We start from the raw sequence: 25677 nt of genomic DNA, 5'->3' as shown, positions 1-25677 counted from the left end.
AGCCTGACAATCTAAGGTAGACCCCCCTGAAGCCACAGGGTAGACAAAAAGAGCTGACTCCCATTGAGTCCTCCTCTGACCTACACATGTGCCAGGGCACATGCATTCACATGCATGCTTGTGTGCACACGCAGAATAAATAAGCAAATACATGAATAAATAAGGAAGAGCAAGAGGGAGGAGAAAAAGGAAAAAGGAAGAAGGGTGGGACAGGAAAGAAAGAAAGAAAGAAAGAAAGAAAGAAAGGAAGGAAGGAAGGAAGGAAGGAAGGAAGGAAGGAAGAAAACTCAGGGTAGTGATATATAGGCCTATGATCCCGTCATCAAAGAGGCTGAGGCAGGAGAACCTGTAGCATTGTCTATGTGGAAAGTTCTAGCCCAGTAAGAGTTACAAAGGCAGATACCAGTGCCAAAAAGAAAAAAATAGCCCAAACAAACAAAGGAAGTTAGGGACAGAGAGAAGTACTGCCTTGTACTCATGAGACCTGCCAGTTCCTGGGAAACTGGATGATACCAGGGCCTGAGAAAAAGCCAGAAGCCTCAAGATGGATGTCAACTCACCACAGCTCAGGAGAGCATCTGCAAGCTCTGTGGAGTTGCCAGGGTAAATGTCCTATGGCCTGGACATCCACCTGCTGGAAGAGGAGTCCTCCCACCCTGCACAGGAGATTCAGTGATGTGTGCATGAGGTCAACCTGAGTGGGGTCCCTGTGGGGCTAAGCGCTGGGAGCCCAACTGGTACCATGCCTATGACTAGTAGAGACAGCATCAGGATGCATGTGGAAGCCATTATCACCAAGTGGAAAAACAGAAAAATGTAAATAACAAAATGAGCTTGATACGTGACACCATGTTTGTAAATTGCAAACACATCCACACAGAAGACAATGCCATGTGTGGGACAGGACAGGCAGTCTGCTGAAGCCCAGAGAGGCTAGATTTCAGGAGAAGTGGAGAAGAGGAAGATGAGGGGAAAATGAACCACCATAACTAGATGGGAGCCTCTTTCACAGTAGAGAGGTGCATAAACTGAGAAATGGAATCGCCTAAGTTCTTTATGGGAGATCATAAAATGAGAGCGTGGGTTGGCATGGGGGACAAAACTTTGTGAGCTAGGAAGATGTGGGTTCAAATCCTAGATGCTCCACTTTGACAACCTGCCCACTCAGTCCTGCCACGTGTATTTATTTATTGAGCATGAACTCAGTTCCAAACACTCCTGGGCACTGAGGAGAGAGCAGTGAACAAAAGAAGTGCCAAAAACTAGGGGCTAGAAAAATGGTTCAGGAATTAAGAACAAGTACTGCTCCTGCCGAGGACCTGGGTTCAATTCCAGCTCCAAGGGACACGGTCTTCTGGAGTCTGCTGGTACTCACTCACATGTGCACACACACCACATGCATAGAAGCCGCCACTCAAACACAGTGACGGGAGAATGAGGCAGGAGCACTGAAAGTCTGAGGCCAGCCTGGGCTACATAGTGAAACCCTGGAACACACACACATAACACACACACACGTTTGTCTACGATTCAGTGACCCTAGGTTCAGTTGCCATCATGAAATAAACCAGGCATGGTGATACAAGATAGAAGCAGAAGCAGGAAAAGTTCCAGGTCACTATTCCATTACATATTGAGTTTGAGAGTTTGAGATCAGCTGCATGCACTACATGAAATCTTGTTTTAAAACACATGTACACACACACACACACACACACACACACACAAACACATGGCTGGAGAGATGGCTCAGAGGTTAAGAGCACTGACTGCTCTTCCAGAGGTCCTGAGTTCAATTCCCAGCAACCACATGGTGGCTCACAACCATCTGTGATGAGATCTGGTGCCCTCTTCTGGACAGAACACTGTATACATAATAAATAAATCTTAAAACAAAACAAAACATACACACACAGATCATGGTGGTTGATTTATGCCTGTAATCACAGTACTAGAGAAGCTGAAAGATTCAGAGTACAAGGCCACCAGTTTGAGCTACATAGACAGACCCTCTCTCAAGAAAATAAGATAGAACGGAATTTAAAAAAAAAATCACTCTGCCTGCCTCGTGAATTCTGAATTTGAGGAAGCCATGTAAGAGCTGAGCCTCAGTTTCCACATCTGCAAAATGACAAGAACACTCCTTCACCGGAAGCCGTGGTGAGTAGGATGGAGGAACAGGTCCAAAAGTCTCGAAGGCACACCTTGAAGCCTGAGCCGCTGGGCATGGGCACTCCTCCCTCCTTCCAGCAGCAAGCAGGAGCCTAAATTGTGTCTGGTCACAGTCCGGGCTGTCGCTCACCAAGGCAGCCTCTAGGTGGCGCCACGGGTTCCGACTCCCGCGAGACGCTGACGTGATCCCGAATCAACTCGGCGCTCCGCCGCTCAGGCCTGAGGAGAACGAGCGGGCGGGGGGGGGGGGGCCGTTGTAGAGGGCGGGACTTCTCTCCTAGAGCGACGGGGCGGGGCCTCCGGGGGCGGGCCCTGTTTGGTGGGCGGGGCCGCGGCGAGCTCAGATGGCGGCGGCGCTGGGCGCCTAGGCGGGCGGGGGCCATGAGCGCCACCCGACCCCAGTTCAGTATCGATGACGCCTTCGAGCTGACCCTGGAGGACGCGGGGCCTGGGCCCGAGTCCAGTGGGGTCGCCCGCTTCGGGCCGCTGCACTTTGACCGCCGGGCCAGGTTCGAGGTGGCTGATGAAGACAAGCAGTCCCGGCTGCGCTACCAGGTGAACGGCCCGGCCCATCTCACCCTCTTGTCCGGGATAGGGCGGGACTCCTTGCCGGGCCCCGGAGAACCCTAATTCCGGAGACTCTGCCTAGAAACCCCAGCGGAACGGGAAACTTTCCCCCAGTCGTGTCTGCTCATCCAGAATTATGGCTTTGCCCTTTGAACTCGAGTTCGGTCCCTATGCAGCTTTGGAGAGCCACAAGCCCGGACCAAGAACTCAGACCTCAGCAACAGTCGAGAGCCCACCCATCCTGGAGAGTGACACCCTAATACCACCCCTCTGGGTTTGGGGAGCACTTTGTATCTAAACCAGACCTTGCCATTCCTTGCAGCATCCCTTGAGCCCCAGGCTACACGACCTATGTAAAATCTGCATCCTGTTTTGAAACTCATCCTGGCAGTGGAGGACCGCCGCACTTGATGTGTTTGCCCATCTCTTGACTCCAACTACACCATAAATCATTGTCCCAGATAGCCTCCCCCAACCCTAGCGCTCTTTGAGACATAGGAATTAGAGACCTGTGCTCTGCTACACCAATTCCAGAACCTCTATGTTGGACCCCAGAAAAATCCCAAGAGCCCCATTTGGGTGGTCACCTGCTCCTGGGATCCATGGTGAGAGTCAGCAGGAGCTCTCCACCCACTCCTGCTGACTTCTGTGCAAAGCCCCCAGCAGACACCTACTTCCTATCTGGGTTTCAGTTTCTGAATCATCAAACCGGTTGTGCTGGGAGGGCAGGGAGAGGCAGGAGAGCACCTGCCAGACATGCCAGGCAGAAGTTGTCTGGCTGGCACCTTTTCTCCTCTCCCCAGAGGGGAGTGAAAAGGCCCAACCCCAGCAACCTCTCTGAACCTTGTGTTCTGGAACAGAACCTGGAAAATGATGAGGATGGAGCCCAGGCCTCTCCAGAGCTCGATGGGGGAGTCAGCACAAGGTCAGGGCCAGGTGGGGACCCACCCTTCATCCCAAGCCCCATGTCTCTGACTCCTGTCTGCAAAAATCTGCCCAGTCCCCACACCACTGTACTCATCTGTCCTATAAGGAGTCCCTCATGGGCTCGCCTGGCCAGCTGGGTCACCTTAACCTAGTGCCCAGTGCCTCCAGCTTAACCACTGCCAAGCTTTTGTCTCCTAGGAATCCTCAGTTTAACTCACCCCCCACCTTCCCTCTTCCATTTCTCTTCACACACACCCCACTCTATAATTCACTTTCACCCCCAAGCTTGTCCCCTTTTGGTGCCCTCTATCCTGCAGGGTTTCGCCTCAGCCCCTGCACACACCCCCATTTTATCTTGACTATATCGTCTTCTTTAGCTCTCCCTCCCCATCCTTTTGCCCTTCAGGGATTCTGGGCGCATGTCCATCCGTAGCTCTCAGTGGTCCTTCAGCACCATCAGCAACACCACCCAGAGTTCGTACAATGCCTGCTGCAGGTGAGAGCCCCTCACTTGGAGTTCAGCTGCTTCTGTCTGCCAGCCAGCCCTGGCTCCCCACCTGCTTCCCCTCTTTTACCTCTGTCCGTCTCTCCTGCCACTCAGCTGGACCCAACATCCTTTGATCCAGAAAAACCGACGGGTAGTTCTGGCTTCCTTTCTGCTCCTGCTGCTGGGGCTAGGTGAGTGTCCTGATGGCCTGTCTTCCCTCCCTCCCATGAGCAGGCTCTGTAGCCACCTGGCCGTTTTGGACTTCCCTGTTAGAACTGAGCAACTGGGGCCATAAGAGGATTAGCCCCAGGGTCCTGATCATCTGTCCCAAGAGTCACAAAGGGTGAGACTGGAACCTGCACAGGTCTCTGCAAGAGCCATCTCTCCAGCTCCCCTACCCCCTTTTAAGTTTTGAGGCAGAGTTTCATGTAGCCCAGAAAGTGAAGTATGTTCTTGAACATTTGATCATCTTGCCCCTGCCTCCCATATTCTGGGATTACAGGTATGTACCACTATGCCAGCTTACTTTTTTTAATTTTAATTAATAGATTAATTTATTTATTATTTTTTTGAGACAGGGTTTATCTGGGTAGCCTTGAACTTGCTCTGTAGACCAAGCTGACCTTGGTCTCAAACTCAGAGATCCTGCCTCCGACTCCTGAGTGCTGGGACTAAAGGCGTGTGCCTCACCCCTCCTCCCAAACGCCACCCCACCTCCTGGCTTCTTAGTTTCTTTTTAAAATTTGACCTGTTTATAAAGCTACCCGAGGACCAGAGAGTGGAGAGGTAACAGCTTCCATTTATTCTGTGTTACCTACTGGCAGGTTCATTTTCCCTACCTTACAGAGGGGGCAAGTGAAAGGCAGGGTCCAGATTCCGATCATAAAGTCAGGTCCAGTGTTCAGGATACTAGTGTCCCTGAGGTCAGGTATCAGGACTGCTTCGTCTTCTTCTCTGGGATCTGTGATCTGACCAGGACCTTTCCCCATCCCACCTTGTTTAGTGGGGAAACTGAGGCCCAGCACAGGCAAGTTTCACAGACAGATATTTCTACTTCTTTATGAGACTGAGTCACCAGAATATCCAGGGTTGAGATCAACAGGGGGCCGTAAGGAAGGACCAACTATGGCTGCCCCCTTAGGTCCCCTTCCCTTCCTTCTCCAGGAAGATCAAAGACCCCAGCCAGCTAGGTCTCCTGGCCAGAAATCAAATCTCCACCTCTAGGTATTTGAGTGCAGGGGACAGAGCTGCCGCTTACCAGCACCACTGCAGGTCAGGCACTGGTGGCATCTACTGCCAGCTTCTCCCCAACCCAGAAAGGCAAGCATTGATAGCGTCCTGGTTTTGGAAGTAAGGACACAGGCTCGGACTGCAGAGGAGCTTCCTCAGGTGGCAGCTGGGAGAAGGATGAGCTGGGATTTAGACCCATACCTGTGACTGCCAAGCCTTGGGATCACCAGAAGGCCACCAAGAGCTCTAGGGAATTAGAGAAAGATGTTTACTCTAAGCAGAATCCAAAGCCCTGAGCCAGGGGCAGGGAGTGAGAGTGAACCCCCTTCTGAGGTGCTCTTTGTAGAACATGGAGTCTACAAAAGTCCACGGTAGCCCCTCTGGCTCCACCTTACCCCATAGTTCTCAAGGACGGATACAAAAAATGCATCCAGGTCTGACCTCTCCACCAAAGGCCATATCCTGGGACAACAGGCCATCCCAGACCGCTCCAGCCCAGGGTCTTCCTGTTTAGTCTCAAGTGCTGGTGGATCTTAGAAAACCAGATTCCCTCCAGATCTGAGCCTTGGCTGTGCTGTCACCTCTGTCCTGAATTCTTCCTCTGCTTGTATGATGGCCACAGCTACAGCTTCTCCTGGGTCACTGGGTCGTGGTTTAGTCTGTTAAGGCACTGCACAGAATGCATAGCTCAGGGCCCGGCAGTGCCATGTTACTGCTCCCTGGGCTGACTTGAGGCAGCTGTTTCAGGTTCCCACAGACCTCTTCCTACACGTGGATCTTGTTGGTTCCTCCAGTAAGAAGGACTGCCAGACAAGCACCTATCTGCCTTTCTATTACATTTTCTTATTTCTTTGTATGTGTGCATGGGTAGAAGGAGGGCGCGTGCATGCCACAGCCCAAGGGGGAGATCAGAAAATAATTGCAAGATTCAGTTCTTCCACCACCTGAGCCCAAGGGCAAGCTCTTCTGCCCACTGAGCCATCTTGCTGTTCCCCCCCCCCCTTTTTTTTGGCTGGGGGAAACAGCCCTGGTTGTCCTGGAACTCCATATGTAAATCAGGCTGGTCTCAAACTCACAGATCTGTCTCTGTCTGCCTCTCCCTCCTGAATACTGTGATTAAGAGCATGCACTACCATGCAAGGCTCCATCTGCCTTTTTATGGTGGAATTCTTGGTACCTGGCAGGCAGAGGGTGTTCTGTAAGTGGCTGTCGAGTGACTAAAAGTCACACCAAGCAGCAGTAGAAACTCCCATAGCTACTTCCCAGGGTCTGCCGAGTATGCTGCCCTGAAAACGGAGGACTAGGGAGTTGGTAAGCATCCTGGGAAGGTATTCTGCCAGGGGGCATCAGTTTAGGTAGGAGATACATCTGGTGGGAGCTGGGCTGAGAGTCGGGTGTGGAAGAACCTACCCTTACCTCCCGTCCTTCCCCTCCACAACCTCATGTGTGTACAGTGCTTATCCTGGTCGGCGTGGGACTGGAGGTGGCCCCCTCTCCAGGTGAGCGCCCCTCCTGCCTGGGTCCTAGGCAAACCCTCCCAACTTCTAGCACGAATCAGCCACCTTCCAGGAGAAAGGGAGGCCTTCCCGGGCAGCCATCGCCCCTAGGGACCCCTAGTCCTGAGCTGTCCGTTTCTTCCTGCTTCAGGTGTCTCCAGCGCCATCATCTTCGTGCCAGGCTTCCTGCTGCTAGTCCCGGGAGGTGAGAGAGCGACGTGAGGTGGGGCGGGGCATGGGTGGGGAGGAGCCAGATTCACTTACTGACAGACACCGCCCCTCAGTTTACCACGTGATCTTCATCTACTGCGCTGTCAAGGGCCACCGGGGCTTCCAATTCTTCTACCTGCCCTACTTTGAAAAGTGAGCTGCAACTGGCCAGTGGGGTACCAGAGCTCCGAGGCCTCAGGCCGCCTCCACATGTCCCCAAGGCGGTTCTCCAACCTACGCCCGGATCTGTCCCTTTCAATTGGAAGGAAAAGGCCTTCTGGGACCCTCACAACCATCAGGCCCTCTGGATTTGCTCAGGAAGTTTGGGGCACGCCAGCCTGGGGGCGTTGCCCCTTAACCTGGGCCCTGGACTCCTGGGTTGGTGTAATTTGTGCTAATAAAAGGGTAATTAATCCCAGCGGGACAGTTGCAGTTTTCTCTCCCACCAGGTCTGGCCCAGCCCCTTGGACATAGGTTTAGTGAAGGGCTCACCTGGGGTGTGGAGGACCACCAGTCTCTCACGGCATCTAGAACAGCTTGATGATCTCAGATGTGCCAAGGTTACCATTATGTCCAGGGCAGAGCTGGATGGAGAAGTGGTTGGCCTTCCTATCTTCAACCCTGAGGAGACTGTCCCCATCTGTGTAGCATGCCAGCACTTGTCCTGGTGGCCTCATCAAAGGGCACTGAGATATGACGCAGGCCTGGGGCCTGGAGGCTGGTATCCCGGTTCCAGCCTGGCTCTGGGGCCCTAGGTTGCTGTATCCATCTCTAAAAAAGGGTTATGTGGGACAGTGCTCCCCCACCCACTGCCCTACTTCCGAGGTGCAGCGGCTGGGAGGACTAGGGAGTTGATGGGGTGTGAGAGCACAGCTCCTCAGTGGCTGGGAGGACTAGGGAGTTGATAGGGGTGTGAGAGCACAGCTCCTCAGTGGCTGGGAGGACTAGGGAGTTGATAGGGGTGTGAGAGCACAGCTCCTCAGTGGCTGGGAGGACTAGGGAGTTGATAGGGGTGTGAGAGCACAGCTCCTCAGCAGAGCACCACACTGACAAAGACTTTTAGAGCCACTAAATGTTTGAACCATCTTAGATTTTTTTTTTAAATCTGGACATCTAATAATGTCTGAAAGTTAAACAAAACCTAAAACAAACAAAAACCTCAAACTCCGTAAAGAAATCTGAGATCATGGTAGTTCTCACAAAACAAGCTGTGTCAAGCACTCCTCTAATCAAGTCTTAGAATCCTTACCGCCTCATCGCCATTTCACACACGAGAAGCCCAAGGCCCCCAGCTTACAGGTGAGAACCAGCTCATCAAAAACAAAACACAACCTGAGCCCCTTCTGAAACTCAGGGAGAGGGAGAAAAATGGAAAAAGACTGGTGTCCTCTTCAGGCCACCAAAAGACCAGCTGAGTGGTGTTCCCTCTTCCAGACGAAAGCATGAATGTCCACAGAGATCAGGTGGCTGGGCACCTGATTCCTCTGCCTTTGCTGAATGAGTGGACATCTAGTCTTCTCACCTGCTCCTCTCCTGAACCACCTAGACCTTCCACCCCCAGACCTCCAGTCAGAACACCTTAAGTAACTTGTCGTTCTGCAACCAGCCAAGGCAAAGACCGTAGAGGTCTGCTGAGATGGCACCACAGGTGAAGGCACTGGCTGCCAAGCCTGACAGCCCGAGTTCAATCCCTGGGACCCACATGATGGAAAGAGAGCAGACTCCCACAAGCTCTTTACTGAGCTCCACATATGCCCCATGGGATGCTTGAGCACGCAAGCATGCACACACCATAAAGAGAAAACCGAGGGATGTGATGGAGAGATGGCTCAGGGGTTACGAGCACAGGCTGCCCTTCCAGAGGTTCTGAGTTCAATTCCTAGAGACCACATGGTGGCTCACAACCATTTGTAATGAGATCTACTGCCCTCTTCTGTCATACAGGCATACATGCAGGCAAAACATATTATATATAATAAATAAATAAGTAAATCCTTTTTTTTAACTTGGCAAAAATTTTGAAAATAAGTAAATCTTAAAAAAAAACTGAAGGAGCTGGGAGATGGAGCAGTGGATAAAGCATCTGCTATGCAATCGTGAGGATCTGAGTTCGAATCTCCAGAACACACAAAGCCAGACACAGTGGATGTCTGTCATCCCAGCTCCTACAGAGATGGGAGGTGGAGGCAGAAAAGTCCCTGGAAGCTTGCAGGCCTGGTATCTGACGTTCCAAAACAGCAAGAGCCCTGCCATCTCAGAGTGGAAGGTGAACACCAGCTGAGGTTTTTCTTCCTTTCCTTCATTCTTTCTTTTTGTTTTTGTTTTTCAAGATAGGGTTTCTCTGTGTAACAGCTCTGGCTGTCCTGGAACTCACTTTGTAGACCAGGCTGGCCTCAAACTCACTGAGATCTGCCTGCTTCTGCCTCCCAAGTGCTGGGATTGAAGATGTGTGTCACCACCGCCTGTCTCCCACTGAGGTTTTCTAATGGTCTCTACATCTGTGTTATGGCATCCTCCTGCCCCACCACATAGATTTTTTTAAATTTAGATTTATTATTTTGTATGAATGAGTGTTTTCCCTGCATCTATGTCTGTGGACCACATGTGTGCCTGGTGTGCAAAGAGGTAGTGAGGCTCCATGTAGATACTGGGAATTAAACAAGGGTTCATTTACAAGAACCACCGAGCCAACTCTCCAACCTGATTTTTTTTTTAGAAAAGTGAAAAAGACAAAATCCAAGCCCACAGTTTGTATTATCAGCACATTCACACAGTTATCGTCCAACAAACATAATGAGAACATAGAAAAAAAAGGAAATTTCAAAACTGAAAAGAGAACTGGCAAGATGGCTCATTGGGTCAAAGCGCTATTGCTATTGCACATCTCTGACAGTTTGAATCTGATCCCCAGATCTACTGTGGAAAGAGAACTGACTCCTCAAAACTGCCCTCTGTCCTCCACATGTGCACCATGGAAGGCACTTGTCTGCACTCACAAACAATGCAAGCCTGTCCTAGGACTCACTCCATAGACCAGGCTGGCCTCAAACTCAGAGTTCCGCCTGTCTCTGCCTCTCAAGTGCTGAGATTAAAGGTGTGTACCACCACGGCCCAGCTATGATAATGTTTTTTAAAAGACAGTTGCACAGTGTACTCTGGTTGGCCTGGAACTCACTCTGTAGACCATATTAGCCTCGCCTTCACAGAGATCTACCTGCCTCTGTCTCCCTAGAGCTGGGATTAAAGGTATGCGTCACCATGGCTTAAAAAAATTAAGTGAATAGATTCAATTCCAATTCCATTCTTTGACCCAGTATATATCACTTAAAGCTGAAATGTAACCAATGAGCTTTCTTGTGTTAAAGTTACATCATTTATTTAGGAGAGATTCACACATGCAGCATCCCATGTGTGTGTGTGTGTCAGAGGACAACTGTGGGGTCATTCTCCTGTGGCATGTGGAGCCCAGGGACTGAACTCAGTCTTCAGACGTGACACCTTTACCCGCTGAGCCATCTCACGGATCTCGCTGGCCCTTCTCTCTCTCTCTCTCTTTCCTTTTTCAGTGAGGCTCTCAAGCCCAGAACCTTGCCAGTGTTATGCAGGCACTCTGCCACTAAGTCACGCTCCAGCCCGGAGCCCAGAGCCAGCCTCTTGCTGATTAACCCATCTCACCCAGATGACTGACCACGACACTTCTCTAAGATCTGAACAGACACGCAGACACAATAAACAGTATCTCATTATCTCGAGGCACACTCATAAGAGAAACAAGTATTTCCTTAGTGGCTGTGGGTGGGTGGCACGTGTTTTTAATCCCAGCATTTGGGGGTAGGACAGAGGCAAGAGGGTCTCTGTGAGTTTCAGGCCAGCCAGGCTACCCAGTTTCAAAGGAGAGAGAAAAAAAAAAAAAAGCTTATCTCTTCCCCAGCCTTCTCCTAGTTTAAATCAAAATGCTTCACTTTCCTCCTTGCCTCCTCTGTTGGATGATTGAGTGGTATATTCTGTGTCCCTTCTCCTTCGGGCCACTATCAGTCACTCGCTCTATCCTTCTCTCCGACACCTGTAGAAAAGGCCCAGGTCATAGCTTCCTTTGTGTTACTTTTGCCTCTGCAGAAACTTTTTTCCACTCAAGGCCCTGACCACCCTCAACATGCCACCTCTCATCCTTGAGGCCTCTTTACTGGGTTGCCTTTTCAGACTCTGGAATGTAAGCAGGTGGTTCGTACCCTCCCACTCAGACTCAAACAGGGGTCTATTACTCGTGAGTGTTAGAGCCCAGGCCCCCAACCCTCAATCCAGGACTGATTTCCCCAGTGTCAGTTCCTCCAAGATCCCACACTGAGGTCTCCAACCTTTGAGGATCTAAGAGCAGCCCCTCCTTCCCGTTCTTTCACTGTTGGAACTTCTAAGGCTCTTGCCTTGGCCTCCTGTACTGAGATTACCAGCAGGTACTGCCACACCCAGATTCCAGTTCACTTTTCATTTACAGCAAGGGGTGTGTGGTGGGCGGTAGGGGGTGGGGTGGACAGAGCATACGCATGCCAAAGAACAACTTTGTGAAGTTGGTTCTCTCCTTCCATCATGTGAATTTTTTATTTGTTTGTTTTCATTTGGTTTGGTTTGGGTTTGTTTTTTTAAAAGAGGTTTTCTTTATGTCTCCCTGGCTTTTCTGGAACTCACTCTGTAGACCGGGCTGGCCTGGAACTCATAGAGTTCCCTGCCTCTGCCTCCCAAATGCTAGAATTAAAGAAGGGTGCCACCACTGCCCGGCCCCCACCATGTGAATATCAAGGATCCAAAACAGACTTGATGACAAGAGCTTTTACCTGCTGAGCCATTTTACCAGGCCCAAGTTCATTTTTTTAAACAACACTTTCTGCATATAAGTAGTGGGAAGTGGTTTGGCCGCCCTCTCAATCCACCAGGTCCTAAGAATTTCCCACAACACACTCTGCCTGGTTTATTCGAATGCAGCCAACGCTGGGGAACTCCCTACCTCTCCAGGGCCTGGAGAGATTTCAAATCTTGTTCTCTACTGAGAACTGCACCCAGCTGGGATTTTCCCCTCCACAGTGTGGGAGTGGGAGGAGAAGACAGCGCGGCAGACCGGGAGGCAGGCGCGCTCAGGGGTAGCCGCAGCCTACAGTTGGAGAGGATCTCCTAGCCTCGGGAAGGGCGTGGTTGTCTGGTTCGCGCAGGTATGTGGGCCTCAGGGGCAGTAGGTCGCCCCTGCAGGTGCCTCAGCCAGTAGATAGCATCATTACAAATTCTGCAGGAGAGAGGTAGGGAAAGGCCAAGCCAGGTCAGGGATTGAAGGAGATCCAAAGTGCGGGAGGCATGGGAGGGGTGTCTGTGAGGATGACTCACCGTCAAAGTCTATGGTGCCATCCCCATTGAGGTCCATGTCTCGCAACATCTCATCCAGCTCAGTGCCCTCTAGTGGTTCCCCCAGCAGAGCTGGCGCTGCCTGTCGCAGCTCCGCCACTGTGATCAGTCCATCCCTGTCCTTGTCAAACTGCCGAGAGAGAGTTCAAGCAGGGCTACTACCCTGCTGTCTTTGTATGTGGCTCCATTCTGGCTTAGTTTCTTTCTTTCTTTTTTTTTAATTTGAGATAGTGTCTCACTATGACATCCTGCCCAAGCTGGTCTCAAACTCACAGAGTTTCTCTTGCCTCTGCCTCCCAAATACTGAAATTAAAAGTGTGGGCCAGGCCGGGCTGTGGTGGTACACGCCTTTAACCCCAGTACTTGGGAAGCAGAGGCAGGCAGATCTCTGTGGGTTTGAGACCAGCCTGGTCTACAAAGTGAGTTCCAGTACAGCCATAACATGCTTGACCTTCTTGGGTTTGTTTAGTTGGTTGGTTGTTTAGTTGAGTGTCTCAACTCAGCCAGTTTGAGGCTGGCCTCAAACTCACTATGCCTTGTGACTATAGCCTTGAACTCCTTATCCTCCTGCCTTCGCCGTCTCCCAAATCCTTGGATTATATGTGTGCACCACCATGCCCTGGCTTTGTTTGGTGCTAAGGATTAAGCCCAGGGCTTTGTGCATACTAGATATGCACTTTGCCAACTGAACTACATCCTATTCTCGGTTCTGCTCTTGCCACTGCCTGACCCAGGGCCATGATGTTCCCTGCCAGGTATTTAAACCTCCCCATCCTCAAAGATCAGTTTCCCTGACTGAAAACTCCACAGTGAATGAGCCACGCCTTCTCTTCCTGTCCCTACACCCTAGTCTTGCCTCTCTGGACCCCCTGAAGGCAGGGATTTCCCAGTAAATGTAGTCCATGCTTGCCACCGCTTGTACCCCTTACCTCTCGGAAGGCGATGCGCAGCTCTCGTACACCCAGCATGTGAGCTGTCTCCTCCCTCAGCTTTGGGCTGATCAGCTCCACAAACTCTTCAAAATCCACAAAACCGCCCACTGTGGACCCAGGCAGAGTGTCAGAATCTGTTCAGTGAGGATGCTACATTATTCTGCCCTCCTTCCAGGGCTCTGAGCCCAAGAAGGCACATCTAGTTCCTTGCTCAAAGAGGGGTTTCTTGGCTACTGGGGGTCAGGGATGCTCCCCTTCTCCATGAAGCCTCAGTGGGCCAGAAAGAGAAGGCAGCCCAGGTTCAAATCCTGCTGTACGAGGTCTTGGGTGGTTTTACCAATCCTCTTGCTCTCTAGGATGGGCCTGGAAGAAGGTGCTTTACGGAGCAGTGCTACAGCTGCTGGAAATCAGGGCTCAGCTGGGTAGAGCTGAGCAGGAAGCACTAAGTTGTTGTGGGATATTTTACACTGTGTGAAGATGTATCATTGTGATTGGTTTAATAAATAGCTCAATGGCTAATAGCTAGGCAGGAAGAGGTTAGTTGGGACTTCCAGGGATAGAGAGGACTCTGGGGGAAAGAAAGGTGGAGTCGCCAGCCAGGCGCAGAGGAAGCATTATGAGCAGTATGGATAGATGAGGTAATGAGCCATGAGACAGAACATAGATTAAAGTAGATGAGTTAATTTAAGTTATAAGAGCTATTGGGGTAAGCCTAAGCTAAGACTGAACTTTCATAATTAATAATAAGTCTCTGTGTCATTATTTGGGGCTGGCAGTGGGGAAAAAAGTCCATCTACACTAAATACCTTTAAAAAGCACAGCCATGTCGGTGTCATCCCTCAGTTCTAAGACATCATTAGTCCCCTAAGACTCCAAGGATCAGGCAACAACTTTGGGGGAAAGAGACGCATGGTCCTAGAATGTGCATTGTGCTTCTTGTTTGTGTTTGAGTCATGGACTATGTTAAGTCTTCTTTGACCTGGAGCTCACTCTGCCGACCAGGCTGGCCTTGAACTCACAGAGATCCTCTGCCTCTGCCTCCCCAGTTTGAGATTATAAGCATGTGCCACCACGCCTGGCTCTGGTTAATTTTTTGTGTGTCAACTTGACATAAGGTCATTTAGGAAGAGGGAACTTCAGTTGAGGAAACGCCTCCATTAGAGTGACCCGTAGGCAAAGCAAGTCCGTGGGACACAATGATTGATGTGAGAGGGCCCACTCCTGGAAAGGTGGTCCTGGGAACTGAGGGGCTGGAGAGATGGCTCAGTGGTTGAGAGCACTGGCTTTTCTTCCAGGGGTCCTGAGTTCAATTCCCAGCAACCACGTGTTAGCTCACAGCCTTTTGTAATGAGTTCTGGCACCCTCTTCTGGCCTGCAGGCATATGTGCAGACAGAACACTGTGTACATAACAAATAAATAAATAAATCTAAAAAAAAAAATAAGGAAGGTAGCTGGCCAGGAACCTGGAGATAAGCCAGGGAGCAGCAGGACTCCATAGTTTCTGTTTCATTTCCTGCCTCCCGGTTCCTGACTTGAGTTCCTGCTCTGACTTCCCTCAATGATAGATTATAAACTGTAATACGAAATAACCCCCTTTTCTCTCCATGTTGCTTTTGGCCATGGTATTTATCACAGCAATAGAAAGCAAGCCAGGATGCGTACATCAATGGCAAATCCCGTGCTCGTTTTGAAATTGTTGTGAAACAAAGCCAGCAGATGGCTCCATGGACAAAGATGCCTGTCACCAAACCGGATGAACTGAGTTTGAGTAGATCCCTGGGACCCACACTATAGAAGAACTCACTCCTGACAGTTGTATTCTGACCTCCAGATGCACACTATGGCACGCACACCCCACACACTAATAACTAAACAATAACATGACTGTGGCCCACCCACCCTCTAGGTAACCAGTCTGGCTCCCAACCCAGTCACCCAGCAGGGCTCTGCCACTGACTGCGCATCTTCACGTGCTGCGACACTTCCAGGAGCTCCATCTCCGTGGGCATGTAGCCCAGCGTCCGCATGCAGTCACCCAGCTCCCGGTAGCCGATGCAGCCATCCTGGTCAGTGTCAAACTCCTCAAAGGCAGCCTGCAGCTCTGTAGGGGTTAGCGAAGTCAGACCGGGAAGTCCTACCTAGGGTCACCTTCTACCTCCCAGCAACAGTGAGAGACACTCACCCTCCAGCTCCTCAGGACCCAGTTCCCGATCCTGTATAGGAATAAGGCAACATGTCCCCACTTGCCACAGCTTCTCCAACCCCCCACCCCAAGTGCACTGTGCAGGGCTGGCCCCACCAAAGCAGCTGAAGACGGCTGAAATCCTACAGACCCCATGAGTAGACAGCCACCTTCTCCCATGCTCTTGGAGCTCCAAATAGAAGCCAACCTTGTCCCGCATTCATTCCCCCAGTCTGGGTACAAGAAGCCACAACTCTGCCCTCTCCTGTCTTTCCCAATCTGGGACAGGAGGACTGGACAGGTAAGGTCAGGAAGGAATAAAGATAAGGAGAGTTAGCCTCAACCCCCCACCCCATACACCTGACCTTTCCGAAGATGCGGTTGAGCAGGGGCCCATAAGTCCTTTGGGCAGCGTCCTGCTGGGGGTCAGAACGATGTCGGTGGGACTGTCGGTGAGAGGCTTGCCTGGGCAGTGCTGAAGGTGGCTCGCCCTGCCCTGCTTTGGTCTTTGGGGCATTCCTGCTGCTTCCTGAGGCCTCGGAGCCTTGGCCAGAGGACTGCTTCCCAGAACTAGCCTTCTGGGACCCTGGCAGTCTCCTCTCCTTCTTGCTCCTTCTTCTGGTCAAAGTGGGGCCCTCAACAGCACTCCCAGGAGATACAGCTCCTTCATGGGTCTTCTGGAGGCCAGGAACCTGCTGAGAGCCATGCTCTGTTGCCATGCAGTGAAGAACGGGACTCAGCGATGCAGCTCCCTGAAGTGCCCTTGGTTCTCAGGGCCCAGAGAACTGCTTAGGGGCCCGCAGGCTTGAGATGATCACCTGGGATCCACAGTGAGGGGGATTAGGGTAAATGAACCAGGCAGCAGGCCTAATCTGTGCCCTCTGCCCTAGGGTGTCCTGGCAGCACCAGATGGGTCTTAAAAACTGTTCTTGGCAGTGAGGGTGCCAGGACACAGCAGCTGCAGTGAGCTCATACTTAAACTCAACCACTTCTCACCTAGTAGAAGCAGCTAATTCATCCTTCCAAGTCTCAGTTTATCCATCTATGAAATGGGAGCACACTATTGCAGAGTTAAGTGCTCATCCCAGAGTGTGACGTGGCTGAATTAGTGTAGCAAAGACCAGTGAAGGCTCCTGAGGCAGGACGAGGACTATTGGAAAAGACTGAGAGTTGTCACTTTGGGTGTCCAATGGAGTGGCATCCAATGGAGCAGAGGGCATATGGAACTTTAGAAAAGAGGCCTTGGATGCTGACAGAGGGGTGGGATTGACATAGTGTGCCCTGGACTAGAGGAGCCCCAAGCAAAGGGTCTCTTACTTAACCTTGTTGGGATGGTGACTTAGCCCTATGGGGCCACGGTTAGGGTTTCCCAGAGAGCAGACCCATGAATGATTGATGCTCCCTCAGCTTGGGTTTCCTGCCTGTCTGCCTTCATATCTCCACTGGGCGCCATGCGGCAGGCCCCATCGTGGGGCTGGTTGGTGGCAGACCTTGGGCAATCAGGCAGCACCCTGCTCCTTCTACCTGGCCTGCATCTCCCAGGTAAGCCAGGAAATGCTACAGGCCCTGAGGGAGGGGCATCCAGGCTCTGAAGCCATCAGGGTTAGAACTCATACGGGAGACTCTGCCAAGAAAGAGGCGGCGGTGGGAAGCTGTGGGGATGGATAGTAGCTGCACCCATGGGTTCCAGGCATGATCCAGGCGTGTTCGGTATGTAGCAGGTAGCTAGTCCCTCTCAACCCTCAAAGGGATGCTTTCTTCCCTCCACCAGTTGGGGGGACAGAGTAAGGACAGCAGAAGGCACTTGGGACTCATGCCTGGGCGCCCCTCCCCCACTTCATTGTCATCATCCCGCTGAGCCCACTACCTCCTCACTGTAGTAGCTCCAGGGACAAACACAGGAAGAGCACAGGTGGCAGTACAAGACACTGAAGAATCCTAAGCTGCTCTCAGGCACTCCGGGTCAGCCTGCCAGGGTCTGGAGGCACAGACCTCTCCTGGCGTCCTGAGGGCACTAACGGCACTGTCCCTCCAGGAATTCTAAGCATTTGAAACCCCATATCAGGATCATGTGAAGGGATAATCCAATAGTTTTCTTTCTTTTTCTTTCTTCCTGTTTTGAGATGATGTCTCATGTATCCCAGGCTGCCTTCAAAACCCCAACTGTCAAAAAGGCTAGTCTTGAACTCCTGATCCTCTTGCTCCACTCTCCAATGCTGAAGCTTTGGATGTGCACCAGTTGCTGCTTTTGTTTGAGAGAAGGTTTTAAAACCCTGTTGTCTAGGCTGACCTTGAACTCATGGCAATTCCCCTGCCTCCGCCTCCCATGTACTGAGATTACCAGCATTGCTACCTTTAAACGGTTTTCAAACCCTGTCTTCTGGCACACTAGGGGGTAGCGCCTGCACCTTTAATTTGGAGCACCCCTTCTCCATCCATGGAGATGGTCCACTCCAGCCCTTTACCTTAGAACAAGACTTGGAGCGGCAGGGAAAAGAGTTAGGTTGAGCACGATGATGCATTCCTTAGAATCCCAACACCCAGCAAGCGAAGGCAGAGGGATCGTTTGAACTTTGAGACAGGACTGTGCTACATAGTGACGACTTGTCTCAAAGAAGCAAGGAGCAGGGCCAGGGGCTGTGAGTCAGCCGGTGAAAGGCACACCAGGCAGACGTGTGGCCTTTGGTCCCATCCTCTCAGGCCTGCATAAGGGGAACACAGTGGTGCATGGCTGTAATCCAAGCGCCGGGTAGTGAATACAGGAGGACCAGGAGTTCAAGGCTACCCTCAGCTTTATAATGAATCTGAGGCCAGTTTGGGCTACGTGGGATCTTGTCTCACGCTACTGCCCACCCCCCCTCACCCCCTGGCCTGTCTCAAAAATTGAAAAACTGGGCTGGAGAGATGAGATGTCTCAGCTGTTAAGAATTTGTTGCTCTTGCAGTGGAACCAGGTTCAGTTCCCAGCATTTACATGGTAGCTCCCGACTGCCGTGTAACTCCAGTTCTAGGGGACCCGATGCCCCTTTTGGGGCTCCACAGGTGCCATCACACACAAAGTGCATATATATACATTCAGGTAAACACTCATACCCATAAAATAATAAATATTTTTTTTCTTTTTGGAGACAGAGTCTCACTATGTAGCCTGTAGCTGGCCTGGAACTTGCTATGTGGACCAGGCTAGCTTTGAACTCAGTCCCCTGTGTCTGTGCTTCCTAAGTGCCGGAATTAAAGGCATTTGTCACCATGCCTGGCTCCAAAAAATAAATTTAAAAAAGTCAAAGCTGGCATGGTAGTACATGTTGGTAATCCCAGCATTTAAAAAGCTAAGACAAGGATGGTCTCACAGCAACTGCCAGGCCAACCAGGGTTCCACAGCAAGACCTTATTTCAAGACAATATTTAACAGCCTCCTCAATAAACTTGAAAACCTCTGGTTTAGTCCACTTCGGCATGTGGATTCTATGTGGCAAGGTGGTTAAGTCTAGTCTGAGTTGCTGATCATATCTGGAACCTTCACCAAGTCACAGAGTTAGTGGACAATCCTCTCCTCACTGGTAACATTGATTATAAGGGGACCACATGAGATTATCTATGTGAGTGCCAGGCACGGGCTAATGCTGGCCCAGAGAGGAGTAGTGCCTGGTCCGGGGTGGCCAGCACCATCTCTCTCACACCAAGCCATCACACATTTGTTGATTCAGCAGACTGGCAGTCCATGTCCAGCGCTACCCTGAGAACCCGGAATGGACACCGCTATGGAAGCCAACCTGGGCGCTGCTGGCCACGGTCCCCGCACAGAGCTCAGTGACGAGGACTACTACCCTCAGGGCAGCTGGGACACTGTCTTTCTGATAGCCTTACTGCTCCTGGGACTACCAGCCAATGGGCTGATGGCATGGCTGTCTGGCTCGCAGGCCCGACATGGGGCTGGCACAAGACTAGCCCTGCTCCTGCTCAGTCTGGCCCTCTCTGACTTCTTATTCCTGGCAGCAGCGACTTTCCAAATCCTAGAGATCCAGCATGGAGGGCACTGGCCACTGGGCACTGCTGCCTGCCGTTTCTACTACTTCCTATGGGGTGTGTCCTACTCCTCCGGCCTCTTCCTATTGACAGCCCTCAGCCTGGACCGCTGCTTGCTGGCGCTATGCCCACGCTGGTACCCAGGGCACCGCCCAGCCCGCCTACCCCTCTGGGTGTGCGCTGGGGTCTGGGTGCTGGCCACACTCTTCAGTGTGCCCTGGTTGGTCTTCCCGGAGGCTGCTGTCTGGTGGTATGACTTGGTCATCTGTCTGGACTTCTGGGACAGCGAGGAGCTGCCTCTGCGGATGCTTGAGATCTTGGGGGGCTTCCTGCCCTTCCTCTTGCTGCTGGTCTGCCACGTGCTTACCCAAGCCACCGCTTGCAGGACCTGTTGTGGGCACCAGCCTAGGCCTATGGCCTGCCATGGCTTTGCCCGTGTAGCCAAGACCATTCTGTCCGCCTATGTGATTCTGAGGCTGCCCTACCAGCTGGCGCAGCTGCTCTATCTGGCTTTCTTATGGGACGTCTACCCTGGATACCTGCTCTGGGAAGCCCTGGTCTATTCCGACTACCTGATCCTGCTCAACAGCTGCCTGAGTCCCTTCCTGTGCCTGGCAGCCAGTGCGGATCTCCGCGCCCTGCTGCGCGCTGTGCTTTCCTCCTTCGCAGCTGCTGCCTGTGAGGAACAGCCTGGCAGCTTCACACCAACTGAGCCACAGACCCAGGTGGCCTCTGTGAGCCTGACTCCGCCAGGACCGACAGCTGAAGGCCAGCCACGGTTGGATCCTGTGGGCCAGCCTCAGGTGACTCCCTCTGTCCAGCTACAGTCTGATTCTGTGGTCCAGCCTGAGGTGAGCCCCTCAGTACAACCACAGTCCAATTCTGTGGTCCAGCCTGAGGTGAGCCCCTCAGTACAGCCACAGTCAGACTCTGTGGTCCAGCCTGAGGTGAGCCCCTCAGTACAGGCACAGTCCGACTCTGTGGTCCAGCCTGAGGTGAGCCCCTCAGTACAGCAACAGTCAGACTCTGTGGTCCAGCCTGAGGTGGACTCCCTAATCCAGTCACCATTGGATCCTGTAGTTCAACCTGAGGTGAACCCTTTTACCCAGTCACAGTTGGAACCCATGGATCAACCTCAAGTGAATCCTTCAGCCCAACCACAGTCAAATTCTGTGGTCCAGACTCAAGTGGACTCTCTGACCCAGCCACAGTTGGATCCTGTGGCCCAGCCACAAACAAACACAGAGGCCCAGACCCCTGCCTATGGGGCTGAGTCAGTCTCTAACCCTGGTGAGGAAAGCTCCCCGAGTCCATCCCCAGATCCCAAGCTTGGGGTCCCTGAGAACCTAGATGAGCCAGCTGTTCTTGAGGGAGAAGGCCCGAGCAGTGTCCCACCACAAGAGGCCCCCAGTGCCAGTCCTACTTGAGTGACCTGGAAGTCCAGGCTTGCCAGGGCGGAGGAAGAGTCAGAGAGAGCCAATGAAGCAGCTAGGCGAGAGGTGGGAGCATGAAGAAACAGTGAAAAACCTCATTGATTCCCTTGAGCCTGCCGGGAGGGCTGAGGAGAAGTGAAACTGGTTAGCCAAAGGTCCCAACTAGGGTGTTGTATCTCCACCCTGGTCACACCAGGCTTTCCCATTACTACCCCACACACTCACAGTCACCCCACATCCTTGTGCTGCTGAGGATGGTCCTGCTGGGTTCCAATGTCCCCAGATCCATGCTTCCCCTTCTTGCCTCCATCCTGGTGGAGGAAGACATCAGGGGGCACTTCCTCTGATGGCCCTCTAACCTTCCCCTCACTTTCCTCATCCCTGTCCGGTTCTCTAGCTTGGGCATCAAACAAAAAAGTCCCTGTAGAGAGGGGAGGCTTCTAGGAGGCCACAGCCTAAAGCAGGAACCAGTTGGCAGAACCCAGCCAAGCTGGCTGAGACATTCTCCTGCCCCTAACACACAGAGCCTGGGACACGATTTCCCTAGCAAGGTGCAGCCAAGAGTGGGGAGCAACCAGACAAAAGTGAGGAGCGGCCAAGCCTGGATTCAAACCCAGCTCTGCCACACCCTGGCCTGGTAACTGGGCAAGCTTTGGGGCTGTTTGAGGGTTAACTAAGAGAGTGAATGAGGCGCCTACAGGAGTCTGGCACAGAGTGAAGCTCTGGGTCAGATGATCTTTTCCTTCACTGACATACAAAAATGGCTCTTCAGGGGCTGGGACTGCATAGCAGAAGGACAATGCCACCATCTGCCCGGAGCACCCAAGATCCTCTGATTGCTTAGGTTGACAAAGTTAGTGGGAGACTCACAAATCTTCAAAGACTCCATCCAAGAGCCTAACTAATGTCACCTGCCTCCCTGATGGTCGGACAGGAGCTGCAGGATGCACAGTGTGCTGGAATTCAAACCCCAGGACACGCACAGGCAGAGAGCCCTGGGCACCATAGTCCCAGGAAGGGCAAAAGCTCCCAGAGTCATAAGGTTGAGCCAGTTCTTCCTCTCCAGTTGCAGATGCTGCAAGCGAAAAGAGAAACAGGAAGTGCTGCGAATTGTTTGCCACCCATTGCCCTCCCATCAGCCCCTCTTCACCCAGATGAGTGTTCTCCTCCCAGCCTCTCCCAGACCAGGTCTCCCTCCCCACCCCCCACTCCCCTTCCCATTTGTGAGTGGCTGAAGGAATGAATGACCTCAGCAGCAGGTGTCCCTGATGGTGGAAGTTTATGGGGAATTTTTCCTGAGAAACTTGTATCTTAAAAAGGCAAGGTGGTAGGCTGTGCAGCCAGCGGGGAGGAGTGCAGTCAGATCTGCATGTCTGTCAATTTTCTGATTTGTAAGATGGGGATAATGTGCCGGGCATGGCTCACTCCTGTAATCCTAGCGCTCAGGTGCCAAAGCAGGAGTCTCATAAGTTTAAGGTCAGCCTGGGCTACGTAGTGAGATTCTGGGTCAAAAAAAAAAAACAAAAAAAAAAAAAAACAAGGGTTGTGGTACTGGAGAGATGGCTCAGCAGCTAAGAGCATATAATATTCTTGTAAAGGACCAAAGTTGGTTCTCAACCTCTACATGTGGCAATTTACACACATGAAACTCCAGCTCCAGGGACCCCAGTGCCCCCTTCTGATCTCCATGGGCACCTGCACACATGTGTGTACATATACACATGCAGACAGATACACATATAAATTGGATTAAATAAATCTAAAGAAAAGAAAAAAAGGAGGGACTAGGGATACAAGGAGGCTTGCCTAAAACATTCAAGGCCTGGGCTCAGTCAGCAGCACTGCAAAATGATGGTATGTTCTCTTGCTGGTGATCACAAGTATGGGGTGCATGCAAAAGAAGGCACAGAGTGGCCGTGGCAGTTTTTTTTTTTTTTTTAAAAAGCGTAATGGTAGCCTGATGGGATGACAGACACTGTCTTAGTCACTGTTCTGTTGCTGCAAAGAGACACCATGACCAAGGTAACTCTCATTAAAAGAAAGTAATTGGGGGGCTTGCTTGCAGTTTCAGAGGCATCATGGCAGGAAGTATTGTGGCAGGCATGGTGCTGGAGAAGTAGTCAAGAGCTACATCCTGGTCTTCAGGCAGAAAGAATGAAATGGGCCTAGCATGGGCTTTTTTTTAAAATTATTTATTATGTATATAATGTTGTGAGCACCAGATCTCATTATAGGTGGGTGTGAGTCACCATGTGGTTGCTGGGAATTGAACTCAGGACCTCTGGAACAGCAGTCAGTTCTCTTACCCTCTGAGCCGTCTCTCCAGCCCCATGGGCTTTTTAAACTTCAAAGTCCACCTCAGTGACACACTTTCTCAAACAAGGCCACACCACAGAATCCTTCTATCAATGAATCCTACTCCTTGGTGACTAAGTATTCAAATATATGAGCCTATAGGGGTCATTCTTATTCAAACCACCACAGGCAACAAAGTCAGTGGGAGAGAGAGATTTCTGAAGTATTTGTTGAATTAACTCCTCTAACGAATATATATATTTGGTTTTTTAAGACAGGGTTTCTCTGTGTGTAGTCCTGGCTGTCTTGGAACTCACTTTGTAGACCAGGCTAGCCTTGAACTAAAATCCTGAATGCTGGGATTAAAGGCATGTGCTACCACTGCCTGACTCTAACAGATATTTAATGATCATTTACCTACCAGATAACTTTCTGACCAGCCTTGCATTTTAGAGATTCATGTTTACAGTTCAGGGTGTCTCTAAAGGTTGCTGGGCCCTGGTTTCACCATTCATTCACTGTGTGGCCTTCAGCAAAGCTCTTTGACTTTTTGGGATTTGCTTTGCCCATTTGTAAAATGGGTATTATAATGATTGGCCTCTCTGTCACACTGGGCTCTTTGGTAAAGAGTAAGCCTTCAATCATGGCCAGTCGTTAAATTTGATTTGCTAATGGGCACCCTGAAACCAAATGAGGCCCAGACCAGAGCCCTCCTGGAAGGTAGCTTGGGCACCAATTGCCCATCTCCTTACACTGCCATGGTACCTCCTCCTCAGGAAAGGTTCACCCCTGTCCCTGCCCATTTGTTGGAGTTCACAGTCTCTGAGAGAAGAGCCTAAATTTTGGTCTCCTTTGGGGCACTCTTCAGGGATCCTATCCCTTCTCCTGACAGGGGTCCCAAAGCCTCCTCAACATCAGATCAGAAAATAAAACTTCCCTGCCTTCAACTGTGGCCCACCCCACAAGTTCTACCCCTTAAGGAGTGAGCCAGCCCTACCTCCAAGGTCCCCAAGGGGAGTCTCACCGGTATGGGAGAATTGCTACCCAGAAGAACGAGCTGCACCCTGGGAAGTTTACAGGATAAAGAGGAGTTTCCCAAGTGGTCCACAGAACAGGTTTGTGTTGAAGAAGATGGAGCCAGAAAGGGAGAGCACAGTCCCAGCTCAGGGAACACACCCCAGGGGACTTGTTGCCTTCTGGGGGACTCCTTCCTCCAGGTAAGATCCCTGTGTCCCCCCCAGAGGAACCAGATGTTGGTTCCAAGGACTGTGAATATTAATATTTTGCAATTCTGTCTTCAGGCCTGCTGCTCATTTATTCACCCAGTATGAAATGGTTTGACACTGGGTGCTGGGCGGGGTCTTCTTCTGGGTACCAGAAGGACAAGGCGGAGGTGGGGGGGCGGCACATGACAAAGTCCCTGTCTTTTGTTTGCTGGCAGGAATCTTAGCAGGGTGCTAAACAATTACACAGTGTGGTATTTGGGACTAAGAACAGCAAATGGGGAGAAGGAAAAGCCAGGCAGTGACTGGGTGAGAGGGGAGCCCAAAAGAGCCCTCAGCCAAGGTAACACTTGAGCAGAGGCCTGGAGTCATTGAAGAATGAGCCCTCCTCCAGACCAGGAAGAGCTTCCAGAAGGAGGAAAGGAACAGGATGTGCGGGCCTGAGGAGGCAGTGAGGGTTTGTATCACTAGATGTATGCTGAGAGAGGACCATGGTAGGTGTCCTGGGACGGTCGGCAGGAGGCAGGCAGGAATTCTGGGAGAGGAACATGGGGACTGTGGATTCTATTTGCAGTGGGGTGATGTGGGGGGAAGGAGATATTTGAACTGTCGCACCTGACCTGATGTGGGCTTCCCCTAGAACCTCTCAATGCCTGTCATGCCACATCCTGCCTGCCTGGCTCCAGGGTTTGTGAACAGTGAGAAACCCAATGTCTTTGGGAATAACGGAACAAGACGGAATCCCAGCTGGGAGGCCTCAATCAAGCATCTGTCTCCTCCCGGCCTGTTTCTTCACAGAGTGTGGTGACCACTGAAAAGGGTCACAAGTCCACTTCCCTCTCACACACAGGGGCGGGGTGGGGGGCTTCGTGCAGGCTAAACAAAGCACTTCTTACCTCCCTGCTCTTGCTTCCTCCCATGTACCCGTTCTCTTTCTGGGAAAGAAACCCGGGAGGTGGCCGCAGAGGAAGGAATGCTATCTTGTGGGCCCTAAGAGGGCCCCTAAGTTCTTCAGGATGAGACAAGATAGGGCGAATCTGAAGAGGCCAACAGGCAAATTTAGGCTCCTATGAAATGGAGGAAAGGAAGGTGTACAGGAGCCGCACGTC

General features: G+C 51.5%; 3 protein-coding genes across 7 annotated transcripts; 2 read left to right on the top strand and 1 right to left on the bottom strand.

Annotated features, from left to right (window-relative positions):
* The first annotated feature begins 2483 nt into the window (after positions 1-2483).
* On the top strand, positions 2484-7507 carry Tmem134 (transmembrane protein 134). Of its 5 annotated transcripts, XM_048458305.3 has the most exons (7): positions 2484-2727; positions 3600-3664; positions 4073-4162; positions 4268-4344; positions 6838-6882; positions 7031-7084; positions 7164-7507. In XM_048458305.3, exons 1-7 carry the CDS (start codon positions 2554-2556, stop codon positions 7244-7246), a joined length of 588 nt encoding a protein of 195 aa, XP_048314262.1. In that variant the 5' UTR covers positions 2484-2553; the 3' UTR covers positions 7247-7507. The 5 variants fall into 5 exon arrangements, with proteins under 5 accessions (XP_048314262.1, XP_048314265.1, XP_048314263.1 ...); XM_048458308.3 differs by lacking the exon at positions 4268-4344; XM_048458306.3 differs by lacking the exon at positions 6838-6882.
* A 4391-nt stretch (positions 7508-11898) lies between these two features.
* On the bottom strand, positions 11899-19421 carry Cabp4 (calcium binding protein 4). Its single transcript, XM_048458490.3, has 6 exons — positions 15958-19421; positions 15593-15623; positions 15368-15511; positions 13407-13516; positions 12460-12607; positions 11899-12361 (listed from the first exon to the last, which is right to left on the bottom strand). Exons 1-6 carry the CDS (start codon positions 16309-16311, stop codon positions 12333-12335), a joined length of 816 nt encoding a protein of 271 aa, XP_048314447.1. The 5' UTR covers positions 16312-19421; the 3' UTR covers positions 11899-12332.
* Gpr152 (G protein-coupled receptor 152) lies at positions 19326-24645 on the top strand. Its single transcript, XM_087908230.1, has one exon. The coding sequence runs from the start codon at positions 19341-19343 to the stop codon at positions 21042-21044; it is 1704 nt and encodes a 567-aa protein (XP_087764356.1). The 5' UTR covers positions 19326-19340; the 3' UTR covers positions 21045-24645.
* Positions 24646-25677: the final 1032 nt, after the last annotated feature.

The sequence above is a fragment of the Myodes glareolus genome, chromosome 7, assembly GCF_982192425.1.
Source record: "Myodes glareolus chromosome 7, mMyoGla1.1, whole genome shotgun sequence".
Lineage (NCBI taxonomy): Eukaryota > Metazoa > Chordata > Mammalia > Rodentia > Cricetidae > Myodes > Myodes glareolus.
The sequence above is the reverse complement of the archived record's forward strand: the minus strand, read 5'-3'. Positions and strand labels throughout refer to the sequence as shown.